Genomic DNA, 12,710 nt, shown 5'->3' on the forward strand with positions numbered 1-12,710 from the left:
GACTTGACAAGAGCGACTCCCGCTCACTGTACTTGTGTCTCACAACCCACCAACTCATAGGAAATGAATGATTTCGGGGTGGCCAGCGCTCACCGTATGGAAAGCCCCAAATACCTCTAGTACACTATATCTGGTTTAGTTCTGCTTTGACACTAGCGCCTACAAACCTCGTGGGCTGGCCAACTTCCTTCCACAGATGGAAGCGAGTAGCTCTACCGCTTGAGTGAGAAGCTGACTTTAAAATCTTTCTTTCTTTCTTTCTTTCTTTCTTTCTTTCTTTCTTTCTTTCTTTCTTTCTTTCTTTCTGTTGGTTTGGTGGATGTATTCTGTTGATCCAAAGCTGTGTAGTTATCAACCAATCGATTGACTGACTGTGTAGTTTGTATCAGAAACACAAGGTGCATCTAAGTCAAACTTCTTTCGGTTTGGCAACTGTATGTTCTCTCAAGCTAGCTCCACTTATTATGCATGGATCCAGCTGAAGCTTTGTGTTTTGTATATTATTGTATAACACACTTTACAAAATACATTTCATGTATGTTATTATAAGTGATGTTTATATGTAGAGAAAAAAAAAATATTCTTTGGGATAGTTTCACAGACATGGTTTAACTCAATCTGGTGTTAATTTGTAATAGATGTGACATCCTGCAAGTAACGCAAAGAATTTGTGGACAGATTTTTACTATAAATTACACGTAAATACAAATTAAATTCTGTAGATCAATTCCAAAAACCGTGAATTTTCTCTTAGTCAGAGCAAGTGGTAAGAAATATTCAGTCCCTCATTGTAAAACTTCCTTGTTCCTTAATACTCAAAGCATATCTTTGGCCCTGTGAAGCTTGTGTGGAATCAGTAATTCGAAGCAACATTTCAATGCAAAATCCTCATGAGACTGAAGGGAGATTCCCCCCCTGAAGAATAACTACAGGTTACTGAGGATAATCCGTGTCTGGAGAACCTTCCCAGCATTGTGTATTTGTGTCCTTCTCCCCAGTTATATGAAGCTCTGTTATTGTACAATTACTGTATGGACAATGTGTTTACTGAATTAGTCATCATTCAACATGCTTTACACTTTAATTGTTCAATTTATTTCTTCGCCGTCAGATGAACCACAAATGAATCTTTTTTTTTTTTTTTCTGCTTCTTTCTGCCCCTCAAGGCAACGTTCACAAAAAAAGTTTAATTTTCTAAATTGACAGAGCTGATCTTTTTCTCTCTTTCGAAATTGGAAAAAAAAACTTTATTGACCTTATGTAGTTTGAAATCACATGGATGTGAGTTTTTGAACCTGTGAGAACTGAAAAATATACCATCCTACATCTTCCATGCTTCTCCTGACCTTGACCGTCTACTTAAAGTGACCTTAATCATAATAGTGAACTGCTTCCTGGTCACTCATTGCAACGTTAATACTGCATATGCTGTTTAGCACAGCAGGAATACATTAATATTGGTAATAATAAAAAAATACAGTCTAATAATTAGGAAAAAAGGTGCCAAAACTGACACGAGCTCCATTGATTTCACCAGTATAAAAGTTTTAAAAGTCAGAGATAACATTTTAAAAAATATTTTTATGGTACATTTTTAAAAGACCCTCCCCATTATAAACTACTCCCAAGTTAGATTTTATAAACCATCCATCAGATTGAATTTTATGTGGGCAATGTGCAGTATTAGTGTTTTTCACACTTGTCCATCTTGTTTTTAAGGTTCAAAGCGATCTGCTTTCTTTCCCTATAGTGTAACTATCTGTGCCACCTTTCTGTTTCACTCACTAGTGGTGTTTTCTGTGTTTTTGTGGACGCACTTGTGGTATTTCCTGTCTTTCTATGTTCCTCTGCAGTATGTGATGGCAGATGGAGCCAGTTGGTTTTAGTTCTTATAACTCAAATTACACTCAGGCATCCATTCTCAGATGTACATAGTCTATTTTTTTTTCTTTTTTTTTTTTTTGCTTTACGTGTATGTCAGATATCACCATAAGCTGTTTATTTGTTTTTTTTTCTTCCTGTCCTTGTAAGTTTCTGTGAAATAATAAATACTATTTTATCACACCAGTAGCTTTGGGCTCTTTAATGGGTTCTGTCTTCCATCAGAAACTGTATTGTTTTATCTGTTTCTTCTCTGTATATTGGTTGATTTATTATTCAATCTTTGGTTAGTTGTAATGTTGGTGATGAATGTTGAATGTCTGATGTCCAAAACTTATGAAATATGATGCAAAAAATCTAATTACTTGAAGCAATCGATTGTCCTTGCTGGCTGCTGTTTCTCCCTGAGAGTCTCAAAAACTTTGAGACCAATATCCTCATTAAGTCTGTTGCTTCTTGTTGCCAAGACGATGTTATTAGCCTTCCCAGCCTCTTTTCAAAAGTTTCCATTATCTGGTTGTGACACTGTCTGATGAATCCCAAATGCTCAAGCTGGCTTTTGTCATCTTTGTGAAAGGAGCTTTTAAGACGTACAACTGGAAGGAAGTCGCTTGGTATTCCGGCTCCGCCTCCCTTATCGTAAGCTTGTTGTCATGCGGGATCCAGCATCTCCAGCGTCCAAGTTTCAACATTACAGGAGACTATTCTTTGTTGTTTTCTTGTCATTGATCTAAGGTGGAACCACTTCCACGTCTTTGTAGATGATGAAACACCTGCTGTCAAATCTTTTGCTGCTTTTCTTTTTTTCTGAATAAGCAGAAGCTGCTGAGAATTACAGAAGCACAGTTGAGGTTTTTAAGTTTCAGACCTGAGAATATGGAGAAGGCAGTGACGAGTCCTGTAATTTCATTCCCTGGAATAGCAACTCTGAGTCAGCCCAATGTCTTCCTTCCTGCTATATTCAGGATATTTCCAATTAGCGGCAACAGCTCAGCACAATTGCTTTATGACCCGATACACGTACTCAGCAGCTGAAGTGCAGCAGTACAGAATATTTGATTTCCTTTGTTATTTAAAGTAACTATATATATATTTAAAACAAATCACAAAATGTGATTTGCTCGCTCATAGTGATGAACTTGTAGAGAGTCATCACCTGACTGCAGCTCCCTTCGGCTTTATAGAGAGTTTCAGCTCATGGTTTATTCTCATAGTGCAACACAGCTGCAACAGGCAGATGTTTTGAGAGAAAAAACACCACCGTACACTTGAAAATGTAATGTTTATCTGTGACATGTTCAAACGGTGTAAATGTAGTACAAGTACAGTAAACATCCACTTTAAACAATCTAATTGCTCACTCTCAGGATAAATTGCTGCATTTAGACAGACTACACAGACTCCTTCTGATTGAGTTCAGCTGACTGTTGACATGATGTTATCTGATATGAGTAGTGATGATGTTTTTCTGTTCCTCACTCTCACTACTCTTTTGATACAGGAAATACTGTCCAGTGAGTAAGTGTATATGTAGTGACGCAGGAACACCCACAGACTGAGGATGTAGGTTGTTTTATTGAGATAAAAAGAACACTACATTGAAACTATGTCCTTACTATTTATACTTTACTATTAAAAACAAAACTTTGCCATAAAAAAAGAAACATAACAAATACAAAACATAAATTCAAACATAAAAAAAAAAAACTCAATGTGCAAAATTGAAAATTACGTTCACATTGTAAACATAAGCAGCAGTAAGAGAGGGAGAAAATAAAATGGGACCAGGAGTGGCGGCCATCTTATGAGTTTTTAGTAGAATTCCAACCTAATCAATCATTTTCTAATAAAAAATGTTTCCAAACTATTCTTTGTAGCTTCCAAAAGATAAAAGGAAATATTTCCTGAATAACTGAAGTACACAGGATAGTGCAATAGCAGCAAAGCACAAAAAACAAAACAATACTTTTTTAAATTAAAGTCATTTACACCAGGACTTTTTTTTTCTTTTTTTTTTTTTTTAATTCTAACACAGTGTGCAACTCTCAAACTTTAGGACCTGATTTGTACCAAACTGACTTTCTTCATCTTCTCTCCTTTCTATTTTTAGCCTCTGTTTCCTCTCGAAATTCTGACTCTCTTACGCAGTGATTCCTCACTAATCTTCACTCCATAGAAAAAAAAAAAAAAAGAAGCTAATTATCAAAAGTGAAACTATTTATGAATCACTACGGCTCCCTGCAGCCACCTAGTGGACGACGGGTCTTACTACTACTACTTTACCGACTTCACCAACTGCTTCAAAAGAGTGACCAAAAAAAAAAAAAAAAAAAGAACAAAAAAACCCACAAAACTGTCATATTTGCTGTGGCTGATGTTTACAGAGCTCTGTCCACCACCTGAACGCACCAGATCCCTTTTATACTGAAAACATGTGGATTACATTCAAATAACACTAGTCTCTAAAACCCAGTCGATCCTCTCTATCACAACATATTATTATTATTATTATTATTATTATTATTAAGCATCATTTACAACGCAGTAAACAATACCGCTGAGGAATGTGTTCATCTCTAAATGTGTCAATGTGGATGATACTACAGTATTACTGTAGTATCGACCGTTCTTCCTCAAAACACAGTTTCACTATTAAAATGACAACTGAGAGTTTCAGCATGTGGACTGTACAGTACAGTGTCATTTTCAGTACAGTAGCATCATAAAAAAAACAGCAGTGGAACAATATATAGTGTAGCAAGTTAATGCAGCAGTTACTTTTTTTTTTTTCATTTTTTATATTTCTTTAAGTATGAACATGTATTGAAGATAGTGGTTATCAACACACTACTGGAAAAAAAATGATTCCCTTGAATGTTTCAAACTTCAGCCTTATCTTTTGTTTGGTGTACAATAAATCAAGGTCACTTATGACCTTATACACCCACTAAATTGACGTTAGAATACAAAATCCTCTTGTCGACTCATTCTTTCTTTCTTTCTGCTGTGGGCGGATGGTGATAGTTCAAGTGATGACTAGTTCAAGGGCTAAGAACTGATGTGAACGCTTCTGTGATTGGTGGAGATCAAGTCTCCGGGCAAACGATATGTCGAAGCTTTAAAGGGACACTCCCAAAACGCTCGTTGTTTCTGCTAAGCATCGCTCTCCACATAAGTTAACAAAAAAATAAAAAGATCTGAAAGAAAGAAATCCGTGTTCGGCACTCGTTTTTTGATCCTTCTTTTTATCTGAAAAGCTAATTTTTGTTATTTTACAGACGTTTCCAACCCAAATGTTTAGTATGTATATTTAGTATTATATGTTTTTGTTCTCCTTTAATATATGGAGACGTTTTCCTCGTCCTTAGTTCATCTTTCAAGTGCCAGTTCTGCTTTTAACATGCCTCAAGTGTCGCAAATGTCCAGTAATTTCAAGTATCTAAAAGTTTCAAACAGCTTAAAACGTTTCAGCTCAGAGGCAGTTCTCCGGGTCAGCCAGTCAGTGACCTCTAAACATCTATGGCCACTCCGTGTTTGGTGGAGATCACATCTCTGGTTCCTGTTAGATACATGAGCACTGAACACAGGTGCGGGAGCGTCGCCGTGGTGCTGACGTACAGCCAGTAAGGGAGCGGCGCCGTGTTGCCGAAGGGGCACACCCACAGACCGTGGCGTACGGCATCCCGGACGTGGTGCGTTGCCATGGAGATGAAAAGCATCCACGGCAGGGAGCACCAAGCATCTTTGAGGCGTCCGATCCACATGAGGAAGCGGAGGGAGAGGCAGAGGACGGGGATGAGAGAGGAGCAGTGAAGAGGAGGACGCTGAGGGAGAGATACAGCAGCCTGGGAGGAAAAAAGAGAGAGAGAGAGAGAGTCAACGCTAAGAATAATATCTTCAAATATTATTACTGCAAGATATTTGCCGCAGCAGAAACTGAGAGTCACATCTCTCACTACCAATAAAAAAAATCACCATGGTATCAGTTTATATATGTACAAGTCTTTCATGAAAATGGGATCACCATTTAAACATCTGCATTTCCTTCCAAATACCAGATGTGTACTCACACAGTAAAAACAAACAAAAATGCAAAAAAGAAACCAAAATTAAACACATTATTCTTCCGCCATAACATTTCCTTGAGTGTAAACTTACTGTCTCCATCTTTTTCAGTTCTACTTTGAGTAAGATGCATCAAACCAGTCAAAAGGTCCATTTTTTCAACATAACACACAGATATATAGAAGTGCTCCAAATCTGCAAGATGACAGACTGAGATGTAGCTGTTGAGTCTTTTTAGGAAAGGTCTAAAGGAAATTGGTTCAAAACAAAACAAAATGAAAAAAAAAACAACTATTTTGATAATGGATTGATGACTTGATTCACCTTTTATTAAAGAAAAAATACAAAAATTCTCTTGTTCCAGCTTCTTAAATGTGAATATTTCCTGGTTTCTTTAGTCTCTGATAGTAAATTGAATATCTGTTGGTCAGATAAAACAAAACATCTGAAGTGACATTTTATTGACAAAATGACTAGCCTGATCAATAAATAGAGAAAATAATCGACAGATTAAATCAATAATGAAAATAATCGTCAGTAGCAGCCCTAGTAACGAGGGCAGTATTTGTTTTTTGTTTTTTTTAAACATACAAACAACATGAACAAACATTTTGATGAGTAAATGTAGTCACTTGGTTATTGTTTCTATATACTGAACACTGCAGGATATTTTATAGTTGAAAGCTTGTCTCTGCTCTCTGGGGGATTTAATATGTAACTGCTAAATTTCTACATTTAAAACTTGCAATTTGACCAAAATATACACCGATACCTGCTTATCTGTGAAAAAGTCAAATGTGCTGATAATATCGGCTCCGCCAATGAATCAGCTGAGCTTTATCTTTTACAAAATCCCCTTTCACACACTCTCTCTCGTGTTGTTTTCTTATGTTTGGGAAGCTGCTTTCAGTAAAAATGATCAATTTTACCAAAGACACACTGAATCATCTCAAAAAGAATCTCAACATTTCTACAAGACAAGACGGTCGTTGCCAAATAAACACAAACGCCTACGAACTCTGATAAGAGAGAAGGATGACTATCTCTCTGCTGCTTCTCCAACATGGACTGCAAATTATTTATGACCCATCAGCATGACATTCTTTTTATTTCTTGTTTTTTTTTTCCCTCCACTTTCTCATTTAATTTTTAATCTGCTTTAGCCATGAATCATTCTGTCACCACAATCTGAACACAGAAAGCAATTCATCTTCAGAAAGTTGACTTGTCTCCAAAATGAATTTAATATATCTTACAGTGTCGACGCAGATTATTCAAACACTAAAGTGGAGAGAGCAACAGATCTGACACACTTTTGTAGGCTTGTACACTTATGAAATGAAGAACCACGGTTAAGTGTGCAGGTCTTACCTTGAGAGACAGGGATCCAGCCATGTAGAAGTGATCCAGGTCTATGATTGATGCCAGAAGACCCGCCAGCAGCACCTCATACAGATCACTCTTTTTCCTCAGTCCAATAACAACCGCCCACGACCACAGCCCCACCAATCCGTGCGTGGCGTTGTCCAAGGCGGCGCGGAGCCACAGGTGATGCTGGATGACTGACAGCTGGAGGGTGTGGTCCGCCACCACGCAGAACATACCGAGTCCCGCCGACGCCAGCAGAGAGGCGGAGCTGAATGTCTGTAGGAGGGCCTGAGCTTTCTCCGTCTCCACAGCAAGGCTGAGAGGTACGGGAGCGCCCTCCCCCCCGAGGCCCACCCCCAACAACGGGGACGAGGAAGGGGACGAGTCGAGCTTGGAGTAGAATCCTTGCATGTTGACAGATGGCTAGGGGCGGCCAATCGCCACTGAAGGTCAGCAGGTTTCAGGTAGACTGGAGAGGGAGAGACGGAGAAGGAGAGAGGCTGCTTTAGGTTGTAAGAAAAGTGTGGGAAAAAAGAAAAAAAAAAAGAGCGGATGTGACAGGAAGGCATCAAACAGAAAAGACTACTGTGTGACCTATATTAGCACGTCTACATCAGACATGACTCACTTGCTTTAAATCATCTGAGAGCTCTGAGGACAAATGTGTGAACTACTCATGTACAAAAATACATATAGTCCAAATAAACAAACTGTCCTTAATAATAAAAAATGAAATGCTGTGAGGATGAGTCACTCTGTACAGTGTTCTGTTTGGATCGTTAGGCTGATGTTTTTAGCACACAATGTTTAATTAATCGCTAATTAGGTTTGGTACAATGAGCTCGGGCTGGCATCTGTATTGTTGCATAATGGATCATCCATTTCCCTTAAAAAGCTTCAGATTATTTCTAACTGCAGTGTAAAATATATGGATGTTTGTTAATACTTAACTTCCCCTTATTTAGCATTTATATGTAATATACAAACATTTAATACACGGACAACAAACTATGATGTAGTTATAAGCAGATATAAGGATGTTTTTAAGGGTTTTTTAAGTATACAGTATGACAGCAGTTTTAAAATCCCCTATGAAAACATATTTTATATTGTTACAACTGTGTTTTACTATAATCTGTTTATACACCATGGGTAAAAATTGAAAAATACATTAATAAATGGTTATGTCTGAGAACAACTACTTTATAGTGTGTTATGAACTATGTATTAAATGTTTGCATACTGCTTATAAATGATAAATAGAAGGACTTAAAGTGCAGTGTTACCTCATGTACTCTAGTGTTTTATTGCACCCCCAGAATAAACTGTTTGTCTCACACAAGATCACAACACAAAGGAAGCAATAAAGACAACATGCATCACATATCGTCAGCATCACAGTGACGTGCAGAAGTCATATTACTAAAATGTCCCAGTATGTGTTACAAATTGAGTATATACACATTTTAAAGTGCACCTTTCACAATAATAACAAAGCATGTGATCATACTGAGCACATACATTTCATTATTACTACCGCTGTGCATGTTGACTCTCAGACACAAATTAGTAAATAAAAAAATGGATGTAGAGCTGCAACGATTATTCAATTAATCAGTTAGTTGATCAAAAAAAAAAAAAAAAAAACCCTGCAACTATTTTGTTAATTAATTGTTTTTTCAGGTAAAATTGCCAAACATTCTCCCGCTTCTCAAATGTGAGAATTTGCTGATTTTTTGTCTTAAATTATGGCAAATATAATATTTTTTTATCTGTTAGTTGGACAAAACATGACGTTTGATTTGATGATGTCACCGTGTATGGATTACACGGTGACATCATCAAACATGGTCAGGATATTGTGATGAGCATTTTCACTGTTTTCTGATGTTTTATAGACCAACAGGTGAATAAGTTTAACACAATATTAATAACATAATCAGCAGATGAATCAATAATGGAAATAATCGACCCTAAATAGATGTTAGCACCACAAATGACGAGAGACGACACGCAAATTGAAAAGACAGACTGTATGTTCACCGTAGTCTGAACCTGCATGTTGATTCAAACACTGTTTGACTGAATTGCTTCAGTTATATTTCTATACAGGTTTATTTCAGAAACCACAATTCATGGAGGCTTTTGATCCCAGAGGGGATATAAAAATAGCTCTCTTGTCTCTCCTGCAACTGAGTGAAATGTAGGACATGCAAAATGGCAATCCTTTCTGAATTCACCTCACTGTTGCCAGCCGCTGATGCAACAGCAGTCTGTTTCTTTAGGACTAAAATAAAAGCGCTATCCTCTAACGTTATGCTCCTGAGGATGAAAATTTAATGAACCGAGCTTGTTATTTTTGTCACCTGCTGGCAGCGAGCTCACACTTATCTGTTGTAACGTCAGCTAAGCTAGCTAGTTAGCGTTTTATCTATCTATCTAGCAATATTAGAGGTTAGTCTTAAAAAAAGAAAGATGTGTTATCTTATCTTAACAAGCTACAGTGACGATGACAGCCAGCTGGGAGCTAACCGGCTAACAGTAAAAGATGCTGCTTTGTGTAGGCGGACAGCAGCTGTCACGATTAGCTCCGCTCAAACTGCGGCTAATTACGCAACATGACACGATTCGCTTGCAAATAAAAACACATATCTCAGTTCCACATTGACTAATTCATGTGTTCTTCTGTCATTTTTTATCAACCAGTTGACACATATAACGATACTCACCCCATTCCCTTGTATTTTCCTACCATTAGCGGTGCTTCTTCTTCTACTGTTGTGTTTTGTGGTAGTGTTAACGGTCGGCGGCGCTTTGCTGTCACCCGCAGGCCCTGAGTGGAACAGCCAGGTGAGCTGTCCTGTTTCTTTGACAGGGTTCAACATAAGATAAGTTACGGTAAGAAACTGGCATGTTACAGCAGTGCAGGAAACAAGGATCACAATCATTTTATGAGCAGTTTCCAGCAAGTTTTACTAAAAATCTTAAGGATGATTAAATACTCTTAACAATCATCTATATTGTGAGACAACTCATACCTCTGTACATTATTAAAAAGTCCAGTTGTGGCCTTTTCAAATTCAATGAATCTAAAAATGTTACACTTATATAAACTAGGACAAAACTTGACTACAAAATTGTATTGTTGAGGACTAGAAAACGTGTGTTTGTTCATTTTAATTGGAAATGGAGAGCTACATGTGGAGTTAATGTAACCATACTTAAAGCCTGCACTAAAACATGGTGTTTAAATGTGTGAATAATCCTTAGTAGCAGTAGTATACCACTTGCACAGGATTAACTGCATAATGGAGAAAAGATAAGTACGGCTCTATTCTGTAAAGACATGCCATCATTTCAATTTTAACCCTGTCATTCCCCTACAAGCAAACATTTATCATGGCTTAGGCAAAGCAATTAAGAAAAAAGAACATTAAGAAAATCAATTAGCCTCTCCATGGCAAGGTCATGTAGGCTATAAAATGCTATAATTATGAAAGTCCTGTGTAGTTTCATGAGGCAAAATGACATAATTGATAATGATAACATTTATATCTATAGTTTTTGTGTTTGAAAATTGATGTTTGTATCAGCTACAGCAAAAAATCATTGGATCAAAGCATTTACAGAGGAGATGCATCTCGTGGCAGCTGCAGTTTCTCCGAGCTCCACTAGAGGGTAAAAGAGACCAGAGAATAAAAACAAATTAAAGCTCCTATCACTGTAACTAAATAACACGCAGTGAATATTGTGAACTATCTGCAGCATGGGTCTGTCTTTAAATGTAGAAATTCTCTCACAATAGCTTAGACTGATATTTCAAGATCCATATGTTTGACTAGTATGATATACAGTTTTGATTTGTTTTAAATATTAAATCATAGCGTGAACCCTGACTGACAGACAACAGTGCTTCCAAACCTGCGGACTGGCAACATTTAAAATAAGTGTGTCAAAGTTCAAATGAGGAAACCTGCCATGCAATACATTTAAATTTCACCACTCATATATGTCTCTATTAAAGATACTAGATCATATCTGTAAAGACGTTTAATCCCTTTTAGTGGGATGTCTTTAATAAGCCTAGATCTCTTTATTGCATCTTAGTAGGTAATATTTAGAGTTTCAAATTCAATCTGTAGTTTGTTCTTTCTCTATTCATGCTGTCTGCCCTCTGTCAGTGGCTATTTAATGCTCTCGTACACACTTATTCCTCATTTTCTTATTGAGCTTTAGCTTCACATTGAGCTGTGTGAATTTTTGATAGAGGACAAAACAGAGACTCCGTAGGCTCCAACACAAACTGAGTCACCAAGCTTGCATATCTGGCTTTTATTTTGAGTTTGTTGAATCTTGTCCTGAATCAATCCGCTCAAGAAAAAGAAGCTTCAGTTCTTGAAGATCGTTGCAATTATAGGAATTACTACAATTTGAGAAAATGAGGCTGTAGTCTGCAGTGAGTAACATTTCTGCACTCAACAGAAGTCTTGGACAGCAGTGTTCTAGCAGTGATTGTGACCTTTCATTTTGTGGCACTGACTTACGGTTTCAGCACTTCAGAGACGTCAGACCAATGTGCTCCGCTGTCATCACTTGAGCCCAGTGTTTAAGGCTGACGAGCACTTGGCGGAACGGTCTTTCGACTCAGAAGCAAACATCATCAAGATTTTAGCCACGTGGCCAAAATCTTTGCCAATGTTCCTTCTATCTCCTCCACATGTCCTTTCAAGTCACATTTTTGTGATGTGAAACAAACAAGGTTCATTTCCATTCAACAACAAGTATCAGGGCAGACCAAAAGAAGAGAGTGACATTTTGGATTTGCCTCTAAAATCCTTAAAGACTTATGGTTACTAATGCAGTTTGACATGCTGCTGAGATGAGCAATATAATTAGCTCAGAAGAAAATTATTCAACACACACGCCTACTGATATTCTGTTTCATCCAACCCCTCTGCACAGAGTGTGCAGGATTGTGGGAATTGGAAACGTCCATCACGGTGGAAGACTTGATTAATTTGTTGGTCACGTGAGGACAGAGGAGATATGAAATAGGAGAGACACAGAGATGAGCTGCATTTGAATGTTTCAGCACCATAGACAGCGCACAGTCAAGCAGGTTGTTTCTGCTGCCCTCCGGTGGCCACATGCAGGAGAATTTTCCTTTTTCTCCAATAAAAGCTGTCAAAAACATCATTCAAAGGAATAAAGTTGACATTTGGTGACCAGTTTGAAGTTATAAAAGAAGTATGACAGTTGCAAAGATAAAAAAAAAAGTTGTGCCCCAAAAACGGTAACATATCACCAAAAAGCAAAAAGCATGTGTCAACAAGCAATATGCTTTGATGTATTTAATGCACGTGACTCCAAAATTTTGTGAAAAATAAACACGTTTT

At 37.5% G+C, this 12,710-nt stretch overlaps 1 protein-coding gene across 1 annotated transcript; it reads right to left on the reverse strand.

Annotated features, from left to right (window-relative positions):
- Positions 1 to 3,437: 3,437 nt before the first annotated feature.
- On the reverse strand, positions 3,438 to 10,150 carry tmem267 (transmembrane protein 267). The gene is made up of 3 exons (XM_044334457.1): positions 10,044 to 10,150; positions 7,318 to 7,783; positions 3,438 to 5,726 (listed from the first exon to the last, which is right to left on the reverse strand). Exons 2-3 carry the CDS (start codon positions 7,723 to 7,725, stop codon positions 5,391 to 5,393), a joined length of 744 nt encoding a protein of 247 aa, XP_044190392.1. The 5' UTR covers positions 7,726 to 7,783; positions 10,044 to 10,150; the 3' UTR covers positions 3,438 to 5,390.
- Positions 10,151 to 12,710: the final 2,560 nt, after the last annotated feature.

This window comes from Thunnus albacares, chromosome 18 (genome assembly GCF_914725855.1).
Source record: "Thunnus albacares chromosome 18, fThuAlb1.1, whole genome shotgun sequence".
Classification (NCBI taxonomy): Eukaryota; Metazoa; Chordata; class Actinopteri; order Scombriformes; family Scombridae; genus Thunnus; species Thunnus albacares.